Source organism: Acromyrmex echinatior, chromosome 4 (assembly GCF_024713525.1).
Source record: "Acromyrmex echinatior isolate Ae372 chromosome 4, ASM2471352v2, whole genome shotgun sequence".
In the NCBI taxonomy this organism is placed as follows: Eukaryota; Metazoa; Arthropoda; class Insecta; order Hymenoptera; family Formicidae; genus Acromyrmex; species Acromyrmex echinatior.
Genome location: NC_141855.1, coordinates 2,694,145 through 2,709,978, shown reverse-complemented (window position 1 = coordinate 2,709,978; position 15,834 = coordinate 2,694,145). Strand labels below are relative to the sequence as shown.

The window sequence follows — 15,834 nt, the reverse complement described above, 5'->3', positions numbered from 1 at the left end:
CATATAATTAAAGCCAGATCTTTGTGTATTCCTTCATTTTAATTTTGAAAAATCTAACGCAAATTATCTGCAGACATTTACAACTGAAACATTTTAATGACATATCATTATATGTCGCAAATTGTTAATTCTTTCTTCGATATGACAAATCGCGGAAGCTTCTTACCTCGTCTCGACATAATTTCTGCATAAAGTATGTATTTTATACGGACAAATGCTACGAAATTAAGCTCCTAAACGAAATTACTACTAGATATATTAACCACCAACAACTTGTTGACTAGCTTAGTCTTTATAAAAGAGGAACGAAGGCTAATCACGGTGGATTGGTAATTTATTGCGTCGATAATTCAAGGGAATATTTCGGATTAAATTTATTTCTATTTTGATGCATAATCGAAAATATTTTAAAATGTGTGCGCGTTTATTAATTTGCACGATTATGTTGATCGCAGCGAATCAAGCAAATGCTGTAAGTTAATCTATTAAACAATCTATTAAATAACTTATTAAACAATCCTATTTTTTAAGTAAGAAATTAATTTTTTATTTTTAATTTAAAAAATTAAATTTTAAATTTGTGCATATCCGAAAAATTATATATCTCTTTAAATTTTAAAATAATTTATAAGTTATTAAAAAAAGAGAATTCGTGAATTTTATAAAAAGTAAACATTAGTGTCTATATTAATAATTAATATTAGTAAACTATAAACAAAAATGAAATATAAATAAAAATAAAATATAAAAATTTTAAGAAAACGTGTATTTTGACCTACATAAGTTTTTCATAAACATAATTATTACAATATTAATACTGCTATTATAAAGTACTACTATTGAAAAAGTAATATATTAAAAAGAAATTTATTTATTCAAAAGTAATTAAATATCTCTATTTTCATAATTTCTTTTAATGTATTATACATTGATTATATTCTGGTTTATCAGTTGAGGTATATGTACAATAATTTTATTTATTAAACACACTTTAATATAGTTGTCTATTAAAATAAGGATTGTATATAAATCAATTTGAATATAATGATCATTTATTGTTATTTTAATTTTTATAAATCTATTTTATTAATTTGATAACAGAATGTGTGCTGATACATTTTTATTTAATCTTCATGTTCAATATTTTTATTATTGGACTATTGCGAGCGTAATGGAAGAATATAACCAATAATATTATTAGAACGAAAAGCATTGCATTGTGCGAAAGATAGATAGAATAAATACTACCAACTTTTTGCGTAACTATAAATTGTATAATTTTAACTGTTTTATTAATTTTGTCAAATTTGCGTTTAATTTCTTTACACTGAAGATGACCTAATAATAATGTCAAAACGTATATTCCGTATATAAGAATTTGAAATACATTAAAATTCTATCTTGTAGCTCTTTCTTGTTATTTATTGTTTATTATATTTTGTTATTTTATTATTAAAAACAAAAAATATAATTGAATTTTATTGTAATGCAGGTGATGACAATGGAACAAATTGAAAAAGCCGCGCTGAGTATGCGAAATACGTGTACATCGAAATCTCACGCAGACGCCGGTAAGTTCAAATGTTTCATAATTTATATTAATATTTATGATTTTTGTATATAATATCACGATTGACAGCGTTAAAAATATATGTATAATGGTAAAAGTCACCGATGACTGACATACTCCTAAAGAGAAACTTACTTATTTCTTAGAAACTAGCTATTGTACTTTATCAATACTGAAAAACATCTGTTTAGATAATTGAAGAAAAAAATAATTTATAAGTCATATACTTGCGATTTGTTTTTATACAAAATCAGTTAAAAACGAATTCTACAAATACGAAAATAAAATTCTTACAATTTTCTTTCGCAAATTGCATAGTTTCAATAATAATGGTTACATAATTGATGATATTACATCGTTCTACATGTTTGTAATTTTCTAAATTAATTTTATTTATATTTTTTTCTTTCTCAATTTCTTCATAATATACAATTTTTAATAGAAAATAGGGTGCAGCATAAACCAGCACTCTTATCTGTAAAACAGACCAAAAGCTAACTTACAAGGGAGACACCCAGATGAGCAATCTTCAATTTGATTGAATTATATATATATATACAATACATAATAAATTCAGCGCTTCAACTAATTCGTGTTAAAGTTATAGGATATGCCTCTCAACTGTTTATGGAGAAAATGCGTTTAAAGATTTACGTATTGTTAATGTACAATCGGTGTAAAAACGAATTCTCGGCAAGAAGCAGCGTGACGTAGTGAATAAGATGTCGAACTACAAGATGTGTTGCGTATCTTGGATTCGAATCTTACTTTTACAAATTTTTTATTATTTTTTGTATCTGTATTGCAGCGTATTATTATGTAGGTATGTGTATTTTTTTACCCGAAAAATTAATGTTTAAAATTTATATAATAATTTTAAATTGTATTATGCAATTTACATTATTAAATTGAATTTGTTTGTTATGTAATAAATACATTTTAAATTATTTTTTTACTTTTGCTAGGATTTTTATGCTTGCCGTAACGAATTTCGACTGTCCAACAAAAGCATTACAACAAAAGCATTGTAGCTCAATGCATTACATACTACTTGTATATTACTCCGCTTCTCGCCAATTCGATCTTATCGATCGATCGGTACACTAACAACATATAAATCTTTAAACGTGTTTTTCTCGCGAATGCTTGAGTAGCTCATTCTAACTTTAACACGAATTAATTGGAGGGCTGAACTTATTATATACGTATATTATTCAGAGTAAAATAAAATAATAATACAATCTCTGACGGAATAAATCACTAATTACAATTGCCTTCTTTTGAGTCAACACAGGATATCAGTGTGTACAAATTTTATTTTATACAATATAATAAGACAATTGATACAAGTATACATTTCGATCATTAGTTTGAGTTCTCTTCATATCAATAAACAGAATAAAATAAAGATGAGGAAACTCTAGTCCAATGATATTAACCTTGAAATATATTGTCAAAGTTACGACCTTAAAGACATTTTAATCGTCGGTCATTACTCGTTAAAAAGTTATTAAGAAAACAAATGAATTTAATTTTTAATTTTCTCATATAACAATGTTTTGACGTCTGCCCCACCTCTCTTCCCTGCCTAGAGGCGTTTGACTTTCCATGCGAAGCGAAGTCCATCTCACCTCCCCTCCTCTTAGAAGTGACCAATTTTTCAACTTATTTCTTATTGTTTACTCTTTTCTTGTTTTATTATAAAATAGAAATTGCATAACACGATTTAAAATTACATAAACTCGAAACATTAATTTTTCTTTCAATGATTTTGTATGTGGTCAAATATAATTGTATATAAAAATTTTTATTCGGGCTGGCAGAACATAATAATATTACTTATTTTTCATTTATTTCATATTTTTATCACAGAATTTTGCTTACATTCAACAAGAAACTAAAATATTAATTAAATTGTGTATGGTTTATACGATTGCAAAATTCAATAACTTTTTTTTAAATATAAGATAAAAACATATATTCTTAAATATTTTTATCTTGTATTTAGAATAAAACAATACTTATAATTAGATATAAAATCGAATAACGCACATTATACGGAAATGTACAATTCGCTTATGCAATTACAGTAAATTCTGCTTTAATTCTTGTTTACGGAATCAAGTATCACCTACTATTGAAGATACATTAAACTATTCTGTAGCGATATACTATTCTTCTTCGTATTTACATACAAATAAGAATTATTGTAGTATATACCGGCGTTTCAGTGTAAAAATTTTAATTTTTGTAAATTAATTATTAATCTATTTTAAAATATCATCCATCAACATTGTTATGCACAGTTCTAAATTTTTAAATAAGTTATTCATTTAATTGGCAATATTGCAAAATTGTAAATTGTGATAATCTTTTTTCAGAGATTTTGCTGAATGTTAATTTTTAATGTAATTTAAAAATAACTATTGCATTTTGTTCACAACTGTAAATTTGGCGATTAAATATTATGATTTATCTGTTAAATTTTGTTACATGTACGTTTTTTGTCTTTAAAGGAGCTGTTGCAGGAATACAAAAAGGCGAATTTCCAGATGACAATCAACCATTAAAATGCTATACACTATGTATAATGAAAACAATGCGAACTGTAAGAACAAGAAAAAGTAACTATATAAATATCCAATATGCCTATTTAATTACGATTTTTACTATAAGTCCAATATTGAAAACTGATGATCCGATCAAAAATAGGAAATGTTTTTTAACAATAATAACTGAGAATATGAGTAAGATTTAACTATTCATTTAACTGCTTATACAAACAACAAATGTTGAATGTTAAACCGTATTGGATATAGTTACCTTACTTAATATAATAATAAATAAAATATACAATTAAATATAATTATATACTATTTAAATGTATCTTTTTTATAATTAAGTTCAAAAATGGACGCATAGATGATGGCATGATGATTAAACAAATGGATCTGATGATGCCACCTGACATGGCAGGTCCTTTAAAAGTGTCTTTGACTAAATGTGCAGCAGAACGTAAGTTCAATTTCATGAAATAAAAATTAAAATAAATTTTAAATAAAGATAAAAAAATTTAAGAGAGAGGAAAAAGAAAAGAGGAGGGTATATAAGAGAAAAAAGAGAGAATTATTAATTAAACTTTTACTTTTGACGACTTTTTTTGCTGGTTTTTATTTCTGTAAAATATCTTTGTAAAATGATTTTTTGAAAGTCGCAGTATTACAAATACGTAACGACACACGGGGTCCTCCAAGCGTTTATCGGAATAAAATAGTGTTCTAGACACTATTGATCATCAAGTTATTACTCAGATTACTATTCAGAAGAAATCAATAGATATCCGTTCTTATTTATTCTTTGACATTTTTAGAAGTCCATAAAAAATAACTGTGACTTTCTATATGCTATACAGTTTAGAAGAAAAGAGAGGCAGAATACCGTTAGAACTACTTGAATTTCGTTCTTTGTCATGCATCGCGTCGGTTACACAACCTGTACATTCAATGTCGGTTTTATAAATTAATTTACTGAAAGTAACAAACATCTTGAGAATCAAATAACAAAGATATCAATCAAAAAGACAGCGCGTAAAGGACGTAAATCATCACACGTTATTTTCCTCAAAAAAAAAGTCAAAACTGGCGGAAAATACCTTTTATGAAGAATTAAATATAAGTTAATTACGACCGACAAAGATGAAACCTCCTCCTTAAAATCTTGTTTTTTTAATCTTAAAAACAAATTTTCATTAAATAAAAGACAACTTGTAATAAATAATTTTTACAGTTTTGCAAAAATCTGATTTATCAAGATTATTTTCGACAACTTCATATAGAGATCTTTATTATAAAAAATAGTTTCATCTATTAGTTAATTAGTATAAAAATAAATTACAACATAAAAGTAGATGTATAAATGGAATTCTTTCGTTTTTACAGCACCTGCTGGAGATGATTGCGAAACAACTTATCAATTTGTAAAATGTAGCTATCAAACAGATCCGAATCACTTCTTCTTTCCTTAACCAATATCAAACGTAAATATGGAAACAGAATATGATATATTATATATAATGAAAAGTGTAATTACGTTTAGCGTTATGTAAAATTGTATTAATTCCAATTCTTTGTGTCAAGACAATTCGGTAATAATCGTTAATAAATTTGTAAACTGATAGATTTGTAAAATGATAGGACAAGGTGCAATATACAAAACTATACTCGTATAAATATACATAATTATATGTGATTAATAATAATAATAAGCAATGTGCAATTATATAAGCATTATTTAATTATTAAAATTAACTGATTAATTTTAAACATCGCAGCGTTACAATAACGAAATAATAACGAAATTAAAAGTAATAGAAATCTCATTTTAAAAAATTTACTAAGATAAAGAATGTATATCAAGTATACAACAAAACAGTAAAAAGTGTATGCATTATAAAATAAATATTTGTTTAAAAATAGGTATAAAACCGCTCTAATTAATCAAACATTACAGAGACAAATATAAATCTAGAAAATATTTTTAAAAACACTGTATAAGTTAAATTAACATATCTTATTTAATATTTAATATTGTGATTTTATTATGATTTTATGCAACACTTGATCGTAATTTATTGAAAAAGTCCGTAAATTTTTAAATGCAGTTTTAATTCTTACAGGTGTTGCAGTGATATATCTTTATTATATCTTCATTAATTGTAACAAATTAATAAATTATATTTATAATAAAAGAATATATAAATCAAATAAAATTCAATCTTTGATTATATTTTTAATACAATTTTAATTATTAATTTTTTCTAATTAATTAGTGTAATTTAAGCAGTATACATCTTGCTAAAAAAAAAATTATTTTCTAAAAGTAAGTCGATTATCGTATATTCTATTTCTATATGTACATTTGTATATTCTTTTATTTCTTATTCTATGTGCTACATACTTTTTTACTTTTTAAATTAACGATTTGCTTTTTAAAATTCTAGTAAATATATTTTTTAAATTTATATTCTCAACAGTATTATTAAAAATTTCTTACTTTCTTCACTAAAATTCTAAAATTAAAGCAATTAAACTAAAATTAAAGAAATGATAAATTAAGAAAATGATAAAAAAATAATTTCACGTTATTAGAAATATAATAATCGGGAAAAGATATGTTATAACAGGAAAGCAAAAGCTAAAAATATTAAAATTAATTTTATAATTGAAAAATTGTAGTTAATTATTAGTAAATATTATTTTTAAGGGTAAAAATTATCTTGTTTCCTTGATATCTATTCTTTTATGCATTTTGCATCAAATACATAATCACGAGACCGAAAGTAACGCACTTGCATAATGTACTATGATTATCTAACCTCTAGGAATGACAATAAGACCCGGATGTCAGTATTAGCGTTAAGTATCGTTAATTACATCAACCAAAACGATAATTTAAGTCTATCAGATGTGCCACCTCATGAAATTAAAGATTCTCCTTCTCTTTTACTTCTGTATATAAAAATAAACGATTGAATTTTGCGTGCGCTTTGCAACAGTCAGGTCTAGTGGCGATTCATCTATATCGAGCTAAAAAAGAGATTAAATGAACAAACAAAATCAAAGGCAACAAATAAGAATGAAAGGCACTGGTATAATTTTCTTCATTTCATTCGTGCTCATGGCGAATCTTCAAAATAGCGAAGGTGTAAGTTTCTTAAAACAGATAGATTTGTTGTATATCCACGTATCGTATTATCGTTGTATATCAATTCAATGATACTGTACAATGCGTATTTAATAAATTTGCATATTGTAATAAAATTCGGATACACAATGATGCATTCCCATCCACATAATACGCAACGATATATATGATACGCGGACATACGACTAATAATTTAGATTCGCAAATATGCATAAGTACATCAATAAATAAGCTATATAACTAAGAAAAATTATAAAAATTGTTTATATTTAATATTATATTTAATATTATAAATCATAAAGTATTTAATATTATAAATTCTTACAAAAATAATTTAATGTTTGCAGAATTTAAAGCAGCAGATTGAAAAAAAAAATTAAAAATTTAATATAAACTTTGTAATTTATATTTGTGTGTATATACTTGAAGATGAGAAAAAGATAATATTTTTACTTGACAAAAAAATTAAAATACTTTTTGGTATTAGACATTTCTTACATTTTTAATATTTAACATTTATATGTATATATTGTTATGTATATATATATGTGTATATATTGTTCAAAACAATTCATAAAAACCACTTTTTTAACTAATTTTGCAAACTTTATCATGTGTTAGTAATTACAAACGATAATTAGATACTAAAAAAATCACATCATAATTTACGAAAAATATATTTAAATCATTTTATATAAAAATAAGTCTCTTATTGGTGCATTTTATAATTTATACAAAATGTTTAGCATAACTGTCCACGACATTTTTGGGACGCTTCCGATAATTTAGTGTAAAGATTTTAAAGATGGGTATTTATTTCATGCAAGCTACAATAAAAAAATTAAAAATATTTTTTGAATAAAAAATTAGTTACCTTAAATTTTTTTAATGGCGCAATGCAATTGTTTTTCATAATATTGCAGAGGTTTTTAAAACTAACTTAACAATATAGGAAATGTCAATCTTATTGATTTTATTGATACACGTAAACATAATCATAAATATTCATCAGTAAGAAAAGAACTCTCTTATCTAAGACAACGTTTAAACTGCTCGTTCGTTTTGAAACACAAAGTTCTATTCTTTTTCAAAAATTACTACGCATGCTTATGCAACACAGATCTCCAAGAGATGTTTTAAAGATATCTAAATGACATTTATATGTTCTTCAAACGTCCTAAGGACATTCTCAGGATGTTTTTCGAATAAATCTCTATTATATTGGATAGCTTTTATATTATTTGGATTGAAAATTTCACAAGTTGTAATTATTCTTTTTCGAAGATCTTGAACATTACCTATACAACTAATAAATATTACACACACACACACTAATTAAAATAATGTTACAAATTTGATATTAAATCAATAAAATATATTCGTTGAATTTGTCTTGAAGACCTATAATATTAGAAAAAACTTGGTGTTATTCAAAAAATTTAAGGTAAATTTTTATTAAATTTTTTTTCCAATTTTTTAATACAAGTAGTTTAATGTTGTTTGCATGAAAATAAAGATTCATCGATCTAATTTTCTTTAAACTGTTCGAAACGTCCAAAAATCATACGAAACGTTAAACACTCATATATTTATTTAGACATCTTAATGTTTCGCATTTTTTCACTTATTATTAAATTATTTTTAATTCTGTAGAAAAGAATGTCCCTTGAGGAGGCGAAGGAAGCTATATTACCATTACAAAAGTATTGCATTGATAAAGTGGGCACGGATCCAAGTATGTATAAAAAACTGCAGTCTTATGTAATGTATTACAAAATTTTTATGTAACCAAAAATTAAAATCTTCAAATATTATATAATTATATTTAGATAATATAAGTATATAACAATGTCTTTTAAAATTTAAATAAAGTTTAATAATACATAATGTATTTAATATTTGACTGGTATTAGGATACATATAATAAATGAAATACTTAAAACTATATTAATTTATTATATATAAATTAATTTATTATATTATTAGGTGTTGGAATTAATTCGTAGCGTTTTACAAGTGATGGGAAGTACTTTCATTAATGTATTTTTTAATGCTCATGTGAAATAAATAACATTCTTTCATTAAAAAACGCTACGAATTAATTCCAACACCTAATATTATATATTTCTTATATTATATTATATTATATAATACATTAAATCAAAATGTAAATTTTTTAAATTTAATTAAATCTTTAAATTTGATATTAATTGAGAGATAGATTAATTTTATTATGAAAATTAAAACTGTTTTCATTGAATTTTAAATTTAAAATGTTTATTTAAATTAAATCATTGGCTTTAAGCAAATTTCGATAATAAATACGCGCGCGATCGATGCAATGGGCAGTTATTTATAAAGATCCCGCGAATACGTGCTTATTCAATGATTTTTAGAAATTAATATCTCCTAAAGCATTGCGAAAATTGCAAAATGATAAAGGACTTTTTGATTCACTTCAGTCCGCTCTACCTGCTCACGAAAAGTAATCCCGTAGGTCTTAAATATTTTTTATTCCCATTATATTACTTTTTTAAAATCACTTTTAATCTATATATACTTTGTATACAGATTAAAAGTAATTCTTAAAAAGTAACATAATAAAAATAAAAAATATATTTAAGATTATAATATTGATTTGTACTTAGAGATGATCGCAGACACAATCAAAGGTAATTTCGTATCGGATTGGAGACTTCAATGTTACTTTAAGTGTATACTGCTAAATACAAAAATTGTAAGTAAAATTTCAGGAATTTTCTATAAATGTTTTTTAAACATAGATATTTTTAAAATCATTTAAATTACATAAATAGAAAAAGTAGAAACAAGTTGTGTTTGCAAACTGCTGTTTACTTTTTACTATTACGGACATTTATAGTTATCTCGATTGTCCACATTGATCTTCTATATAGGCAACTATAGAAATGACCATTAATTTATTTATATTCTGCAAGACTGATATTGATAAAATAACTTGTATATAAGAAGTAACTTATGCATTATAAGCTGTTCTTTTTTTAAATAAAGGGATTGTTTGCCTAGTTTTCCAGATTCATTTACAATCTTGATTACATAAATATATTTATCTTTCTCTTTTTCTAGATGAAGGATGACAAGATAGTAGAAAAAGCTTTAAAAAATATCGTAGAAACCATGTTATTAGAGGAATATATACCACCTGCTATGAAAACAATAGAACATTGTCTACCAATTGGTAAGCAAAATTGATATATAATTTTTTAAATAAAACATCTATTAAATTAAATTGAAAATAATTATTATCACAAATTGTAATATATAATTTGTTTGTATATATATTTTCTATTTATGTCTATTTTTACAGTAAAAAAATTTAAAGGATGTGAATTAGCATATGAATTAGTTAAGTGCGGCTACGATTACGGTAGTTCTTCGGTAAGACAAATTTTTTATTTTACAAATATTTTTTAACTGCGATAAAAAAAGTTTTAATGATCAAAGAGAAAAAAATGACATTAAGAAGAAATTTAATATTTTATAAACTTGCGTTTATAAACTATTTATTGCACGTACATAATGAGTTTTATAGAGTATTATTTAAAATGTTATATAAATTTGTACATTGTATAAATTTATACATTACAAATTGTAATGTATAAATTTATACATTACAAATATATATAATGAATAAAGTTTCAAAAGGGTGAATATTTCGATTTTGTTGTTGATTGATGTACCAATGTATTTTACTGTGTACCGATTACAAATATGATAATGAAAATTGAATTATCGACGAGATCATTTTCAAGGTCAAATATAAAAAAAGATATTTTTTTTATATTTGACTTTGAAAATGATTCACCCGCATGAGTCGTTACACTCCTATGCAGAGGGGGAGGTAGACTTAAGATTAATTAAATGTCTTGTATTAAAATATTCACAATTTCTTTTCTTTCAGCTTTCATTTTTCTAGTGAAAATATCTCTTTTAATGGATATCATTCATTTGGATAATTATGGGAGCAATTTTGGCTTATCTTATATAGTCATGTAAGGAAGCCATTTCAGAATGATTATACATTACAAATAAGATCGAGAAATGTTGCCAAATATATACAATATGTTAAATATGTTAATTGTATATGACAAAATAAAAATTGGAAAACATTATTAACATTAAGTTGCATTTGTACATATGTATTATCACAATTTCTTAATTTCCATGCATTTCTGGAGTTTGGCATTTGTCGGATGATAGGTAAGCTAAATTGATTCTAACCCATGGGATTCTGAAGAGGATGAGATGCGGAAGAATCTCGCGGCATGGAGGAAGGGACATCACAGAGTGTAGGGTGCGCAAGGAAGGAGTACTCAGAGGCTGCGTATAATGAAAGAAATAGGGAACAAGGAATAAAAAATAAGAATTTCAACCCATAAATAAACGTGGAATCTTCTCATATAACACAGATGTCCAAGGAAAATTCTAAAAATCGAACAGGTTGGCCTATGTTCTACCAGAGTATCACCCAGGTATCACTCTATCCTTGTTTATTGAAAGTTAAACAAGGATGACACCCGGAAAACACCCGCGAAACTGAGCACGCCTCTGAAGATGTCTCAATGTTCTGAGAACGTTCGCAAGAATATTTCTAGGATAAAGTGTGCTGCATAACCATAACATAAAGTCGCTCGACCAATGTATATCCAACATAAAAACGTCAACTCAATTTATATAAGACGCTCATTATAATTCAGCAGCCTTATATGACTATGATTATGCAGCTTATGTCATTTATATCTGTGTTTGCTGGGATTAGTATGTGTATTTTAATCATAGAAAAGGAACGATTTTGCAGATGCGAATTGAAATTCCTTTTCGATTGAAATACATATACTAATAAAAATATTTTTTAAGGATTCAAGTGGCTCAATTGTATTTTATCTATAAATCAATTTTTTAATATTATTTGTTATTGACTAATTACGTAAAGAAATAATTAAGAAAACAGTATTTCTTCTTTTTAATATTCTATTATTTTTGTTGTAATATTTGTTAGAATATTAATTATAATACCTATATACGCGTATATATAATAATTGTTTTAATATATAGCATAGTTTTTTTTTAAATATTTTTGGCACAAAACAAGGTACAGTTTATTTCCATTGTGCAATTTAAAACTCTATTAATCAATTTATAAATTTGCATAATAATCGATGCATTAATTAGCATTAGTTCAGCACAATTATTATGTAAACGAACACATAATTCTAATTAACCGCTTTTATTAGACCTATTTGGAAAATTCATGACTTTATCAATCGCTTTGCAAATGTCTTCAAAAACTTCTGTCTCATCATTTTCGCCATCGATAATCACTAGTTGTTTTTTGTAATATCTAAAGATAGGCTTCATCAGTCGTCTCTGTTCCTTAATTCGTTGCCAATTTTCTTCGATACTGCGTTGTGGCCTCTCAGTGGCGGTGATTGTCTTGGCTAGGATTCTGTCTAGTAGTAGTGAGTCTCTGACGTATAAATACAGGACAAGATCTGGTGTTCGAATTTGTTTATCGAAATGCTGACACTGTGTCTTCTCCCTAGGAAACCCGCTCAGTAGGAAACCTCGTGTATCATGTAAGCTGCTGAGCATCTTCGCCTTGATTAATTCTACCATGACATCCGAGGGAATTAATTTACCTTCCGACATCAAATATGCCAAGATAACGCCTCTTTGTGAACCGGTAGCTACTTCAGTGCGCAACAATTGTCTACTTATAATGGCGCAAAAACCGTAATGTTGTGCTATCCGTGTACATTGTGTCGCTGTAGAAAGAAAAGATCAAAATTATTCCTATTTTAAAAAAGTTAAAACTAGTTCCATGTTATTATCTTCAAATGTAATAACAATATTGTGTTTAACTTATATTTTACACATAAGGCATTTTCAAGCAAGGATATAGTGAATACAGTGAATCATTTTAATGTTCTTGTTTAATGTTAACAAATAATAAGAATATAGTTTATTTGTTGGTGTTTAAAATCTATAAACATTTTTGCAATTAAAGTGAGATAAATATACATATAGATATTGAAAAGAAAGAAACCAAAGTGTTGGATGCAAAAGTGCAAGCAAAACGGACAAACCTAATAAATCATGTTTACTTATGTTCTATTTGTCAAAAAATGCTAATATATTTTCCAAATCTCTTCGAGATTATTTAGTAATATTTTCATTAGTGAAAAGAATTTGCAAATACAAAAAATATTGACTTTATTGGTTTGACTATTTGAAAGTGTGTTTTATTCATATGTAAAATTACAAATAAAAATTCAACGGACACTTTCCTGCTCCCGGACCTCCAATCAGAAAGATAATTGGCAATCCTGATTCTTTAATTGGTGTAGCATCGAGACTAATGTTTCTTGGTATCATAGCACATAAAGGATCAACAGGTCGCACGCAGTTTAGGCCCATCTTTATCTTCTACAAATATTATTTATTGTTTTAAAATATTTTAAAAGTAATTATTAAAAGTAACTTTGTTTGATATTTTTTAAAGCAAAGTTATATAAATAAAAATTTTTTGGTACGTTTGGAAAGACGCTATTTATTTCATCCTGTCTTCATCGTTTACCAGATGTAAAACGAGAGTAAAATGACACAAATAGCACTAATAGCGTTTCCCCGAACGCATTTCTTATATGACATACTAAGGTCCTTGAAGTTGAAGCTTTAAATTAAACATTATATACATAATGTAATGTGCGGTCTACAATGGCAGTAGCTGTGGATGAGACAGTAAGAGTAAGAAATTAACCAATCACAGTCGAATGTGAGTAGAATAATCGATCAATTTCTTATTCTTACTTCTTACTACGTGTATTGTAGACGACGAATTAGAATATAAGAGAGTTATTCGAGGAGCGCGCTATCAGCGCCATTTGTATACACTATCTGTCACTATTATTTTACGTCTAATGAACGATGAAGATAGAATGACACAAATAGTGCTAATAGCGTTTCCCCGAAAGCAGCCAAAAAGTGTTTCCTTTTATTCTTACATCATGGTAACATACAGGATGTCTTCGACTACTCGTACACTCTTTTTATTTTCATAGAATAAAATCCAATAAAAAATATGTTCAGATAATAATTTTAGGATTTAAAATTCTATTTACTGTAGTCTTATCACTTTGATGACGTCGTCGAGGTCAATTAAAAAAAATAAAAACCCCCTTTTTATACCCTTGTAACTTATCTTGAGAGCTTTTTAAAATACTATAACAAACATGTTTTTTTTTAATACTTTTTGTAATATTTACTTTTGTAAAATATTACATGTGTCGGTCGATAAACTTTTTAAACACGTTGATTGGCTGCAGGAAAGAAAGAGACCCTAAGACTTGCACCACATCAATTTTTTCAGCAGTGTCGGTAATAATACGTAGATCGCATCATTCTATAAAATTGATGTTGGTGTCGCTAGTGTATGGAAGCTTCAAAAGGCCTGTTCTTTTTGACTAAACTCTGAACTTTTGCACCAGTTCTTCAGGAAGAAAGAAGAGGAAGAAAGATGAACTGATATAACAGTTTAGCCAAAAAAAGCAAGCGTCAAACGGAAAAAGGTGACCGCTCTTAGGTTTTTCTCTGGTGGGATTAGATTGGTATTATATTTGTTGTATAATAAAGTTTTTAAGTTTATTGATTGGATAAAGAGATCCATCAACTTCTTCTGTCTTACAGCCAATCAAGGGCTTAAAATGCTTTGTCGTACGATAAATGTAATAACTGCTCAATACTATAAAAATCTACTAAAATTTACTGTCATTACTGAAATTCTATAGTTATCTGATAGGCGTACTTATTTTGTAATAAAACCGTCAATTCTGAAAGATTTATTAACTTAAATCTAAATTAAAATCATAAATTTCTATTATTGATACGCTAAATATAATCATAAGAATAAGAATGGAAGACTACAATGCATTCTGGTGTTACACTATGAAACTAAACCGTGTTCCAAACTTCCAATAAGTATCTTATACAGAACACAATGGATGCTTTCTAATTGATTGACACAACGTAGCAAATTAATTTACATATTTTCAGTGTTAAATAATTTAACCCTTTTAATTACACATTCTTCATGGTCATGATAACTTCATAATCTTAAAAGAGTTAAATTATTTATTAGCACTGAAATTATCCGAGAAAAAATGTTATATAATGAACATATATATATATATATATATATATATATATATATATATATATATATAATTTTATATAATTTTGTGTAATTATATATAATTATGTATGAAACATTTTTTTCGGGTATCTTTTTTATATCTCACTTATAATTGTATAAATAATTATATTGATTAAATGTTTTTATTTTTATGACAATATTTATCTAACAATATTAAGATATGTATCTATATATTAATTTTGTTATTTTTTCAACGTAACCTCAAATTTCAAAATAAATTAAATTTATGAAAAATGAGTCAATATAGCAAAATTATTAATAAATGTGTAACATACTAGTTTGATCGAATCATTAGGTTTGATTGCGGCCG

General features: G+C 25.9%; 3 protein-coding genes across 3 annotated transcripts; 2 read left to right on the top strand and 1 right to left on the bottom strand.

Annotated features, from left to right (window-relative positions):
* Positions 1 to 276: 276 nt before the first annotated feature.
* On the top strand, positions 277 to 5,853 carry Obp5 (odorant binding protein 5). The gene is made up of 5 exons (XM_011058421.2): positions 277 to 472; positions 1,493 to 1,571; positions 4,087 to 4,178; positions 4,474 to 4,585; positions 5,509 to 5,853. The coding sequence occupies exons 1-5, from the start codon at positions 389 to 391 to the stop codon at positions 5,592 to 5,594; spliced, it is 453 nt and encodes a 150-aa protein (XP_011056723.1). The 5' UTR covers positions 277 to 388; the 3' UTR covers positions 5,595 to 5,853.
* Positions 5,854 to 6,784: 931 nt separating this feature from the next.
* Positions 6,785 to 11,434, top strand: Obp6 (odorant binding protein 6). The gene is made up of 6 exons (XM_011058422.2): positions 6,785 to 7,273; positions 8,927 to 9,008; positions 9,922 to 10,010; positions 10,379 to 10,490; positions 10,620 to 10,690; positions 11,214 to 11,434. The coding sequence occupies exons 1-6, from the start codon at positions 7,172 to 7,174 to the stop codon at positions 11,226 to 11,228; spliced, it is 471 nt and encodes a 156-aa protein (XP_011056724.1). The 5' UTR covers positions 6,785 to 7,171; the 3' UTR covers positions 11,229 to 11,434.
* Positions 11,435 to 11,980: 546 nt separating this feature from the next.
* On the bottom strand, positions 11,981 to 15,047 carry LOC105147605 (adenylate kinase isoenzyme 1). Its single transcript, XM_011058750.2, has 2 exons — positions 13,594 to 15,047; positions 11,981 to 13,077 (listed from the first exon to the last, which is right to left on the bottom strand). The coding sequence occupies exons 1-2, from the start codon at positions 13,727 to 13,729 to the stop codon at positions 12,530 to 12,532; spliced, it is 684 nt and encodes a 227-aa protein (XP_011057052.1). The 5' UTR covers positions 13,730 to 15,047; the 3' UTR covers positions 11,981 to 12,529.
* Between the last annotated feature and the right edge of the window lie 787 nt (positions 15,048 to 15,834).

Coding starts and splice junctions, on each gene's coding strand:
- Obp5 (XM_011058421.2), top strand. CDS start 389: ATGCATAATCGAAAATATTTTAAAATGTGTGCGCGTTTATTAATTTGC. Junction 1,572..4,086: donor GAAATCTCACGCAGACGCCG/GTAAGTTCAAAT, acceptor TTGTCTTTAAAG/GAGCTGTTGCAGGAATACAA. Junction 4,586..5,508: donor GACTAAATGTGCAGCAGAAC/GTAAGTTCAATT, acceptor TCGTTTTTACAG/CACCTGCTGGAGATGATTGC.
- Obp6 (XM_011058422.2), top strand. CDS start 7,172: ATGAACAAACAAAATCAAAGGCAACAAATAAGAATGAAAGGCACTGGT. Junction 9,009..9,921: donor TAAAGTGGGCACGGATCCAA/GTATGTATAAAA, acceptor ATTTGTACTTAG/AGATGATCGCAGACACAATC. Junction 10,491..10,619: donor AGAACATTGTCTACCAATTG/GTAAGCAAAATT, acceptor CTATTTTTACAG/TAAAAAAATTTAAAGGATGT.
- LOC105147605 (XM_011058750.2), bottom strand. CDS start 13,729: ATGGGCCTAAACTGCGTGCGACCTGTTGATCCTTTATGTGCTATGATA. Junction 13,078..13,593: donor AGGTCCGGGAGCAGGAAAGT/GTCCGTTGAATT, acceptor TTCTTTCTACAG/CGACACAATGTACACGGATA.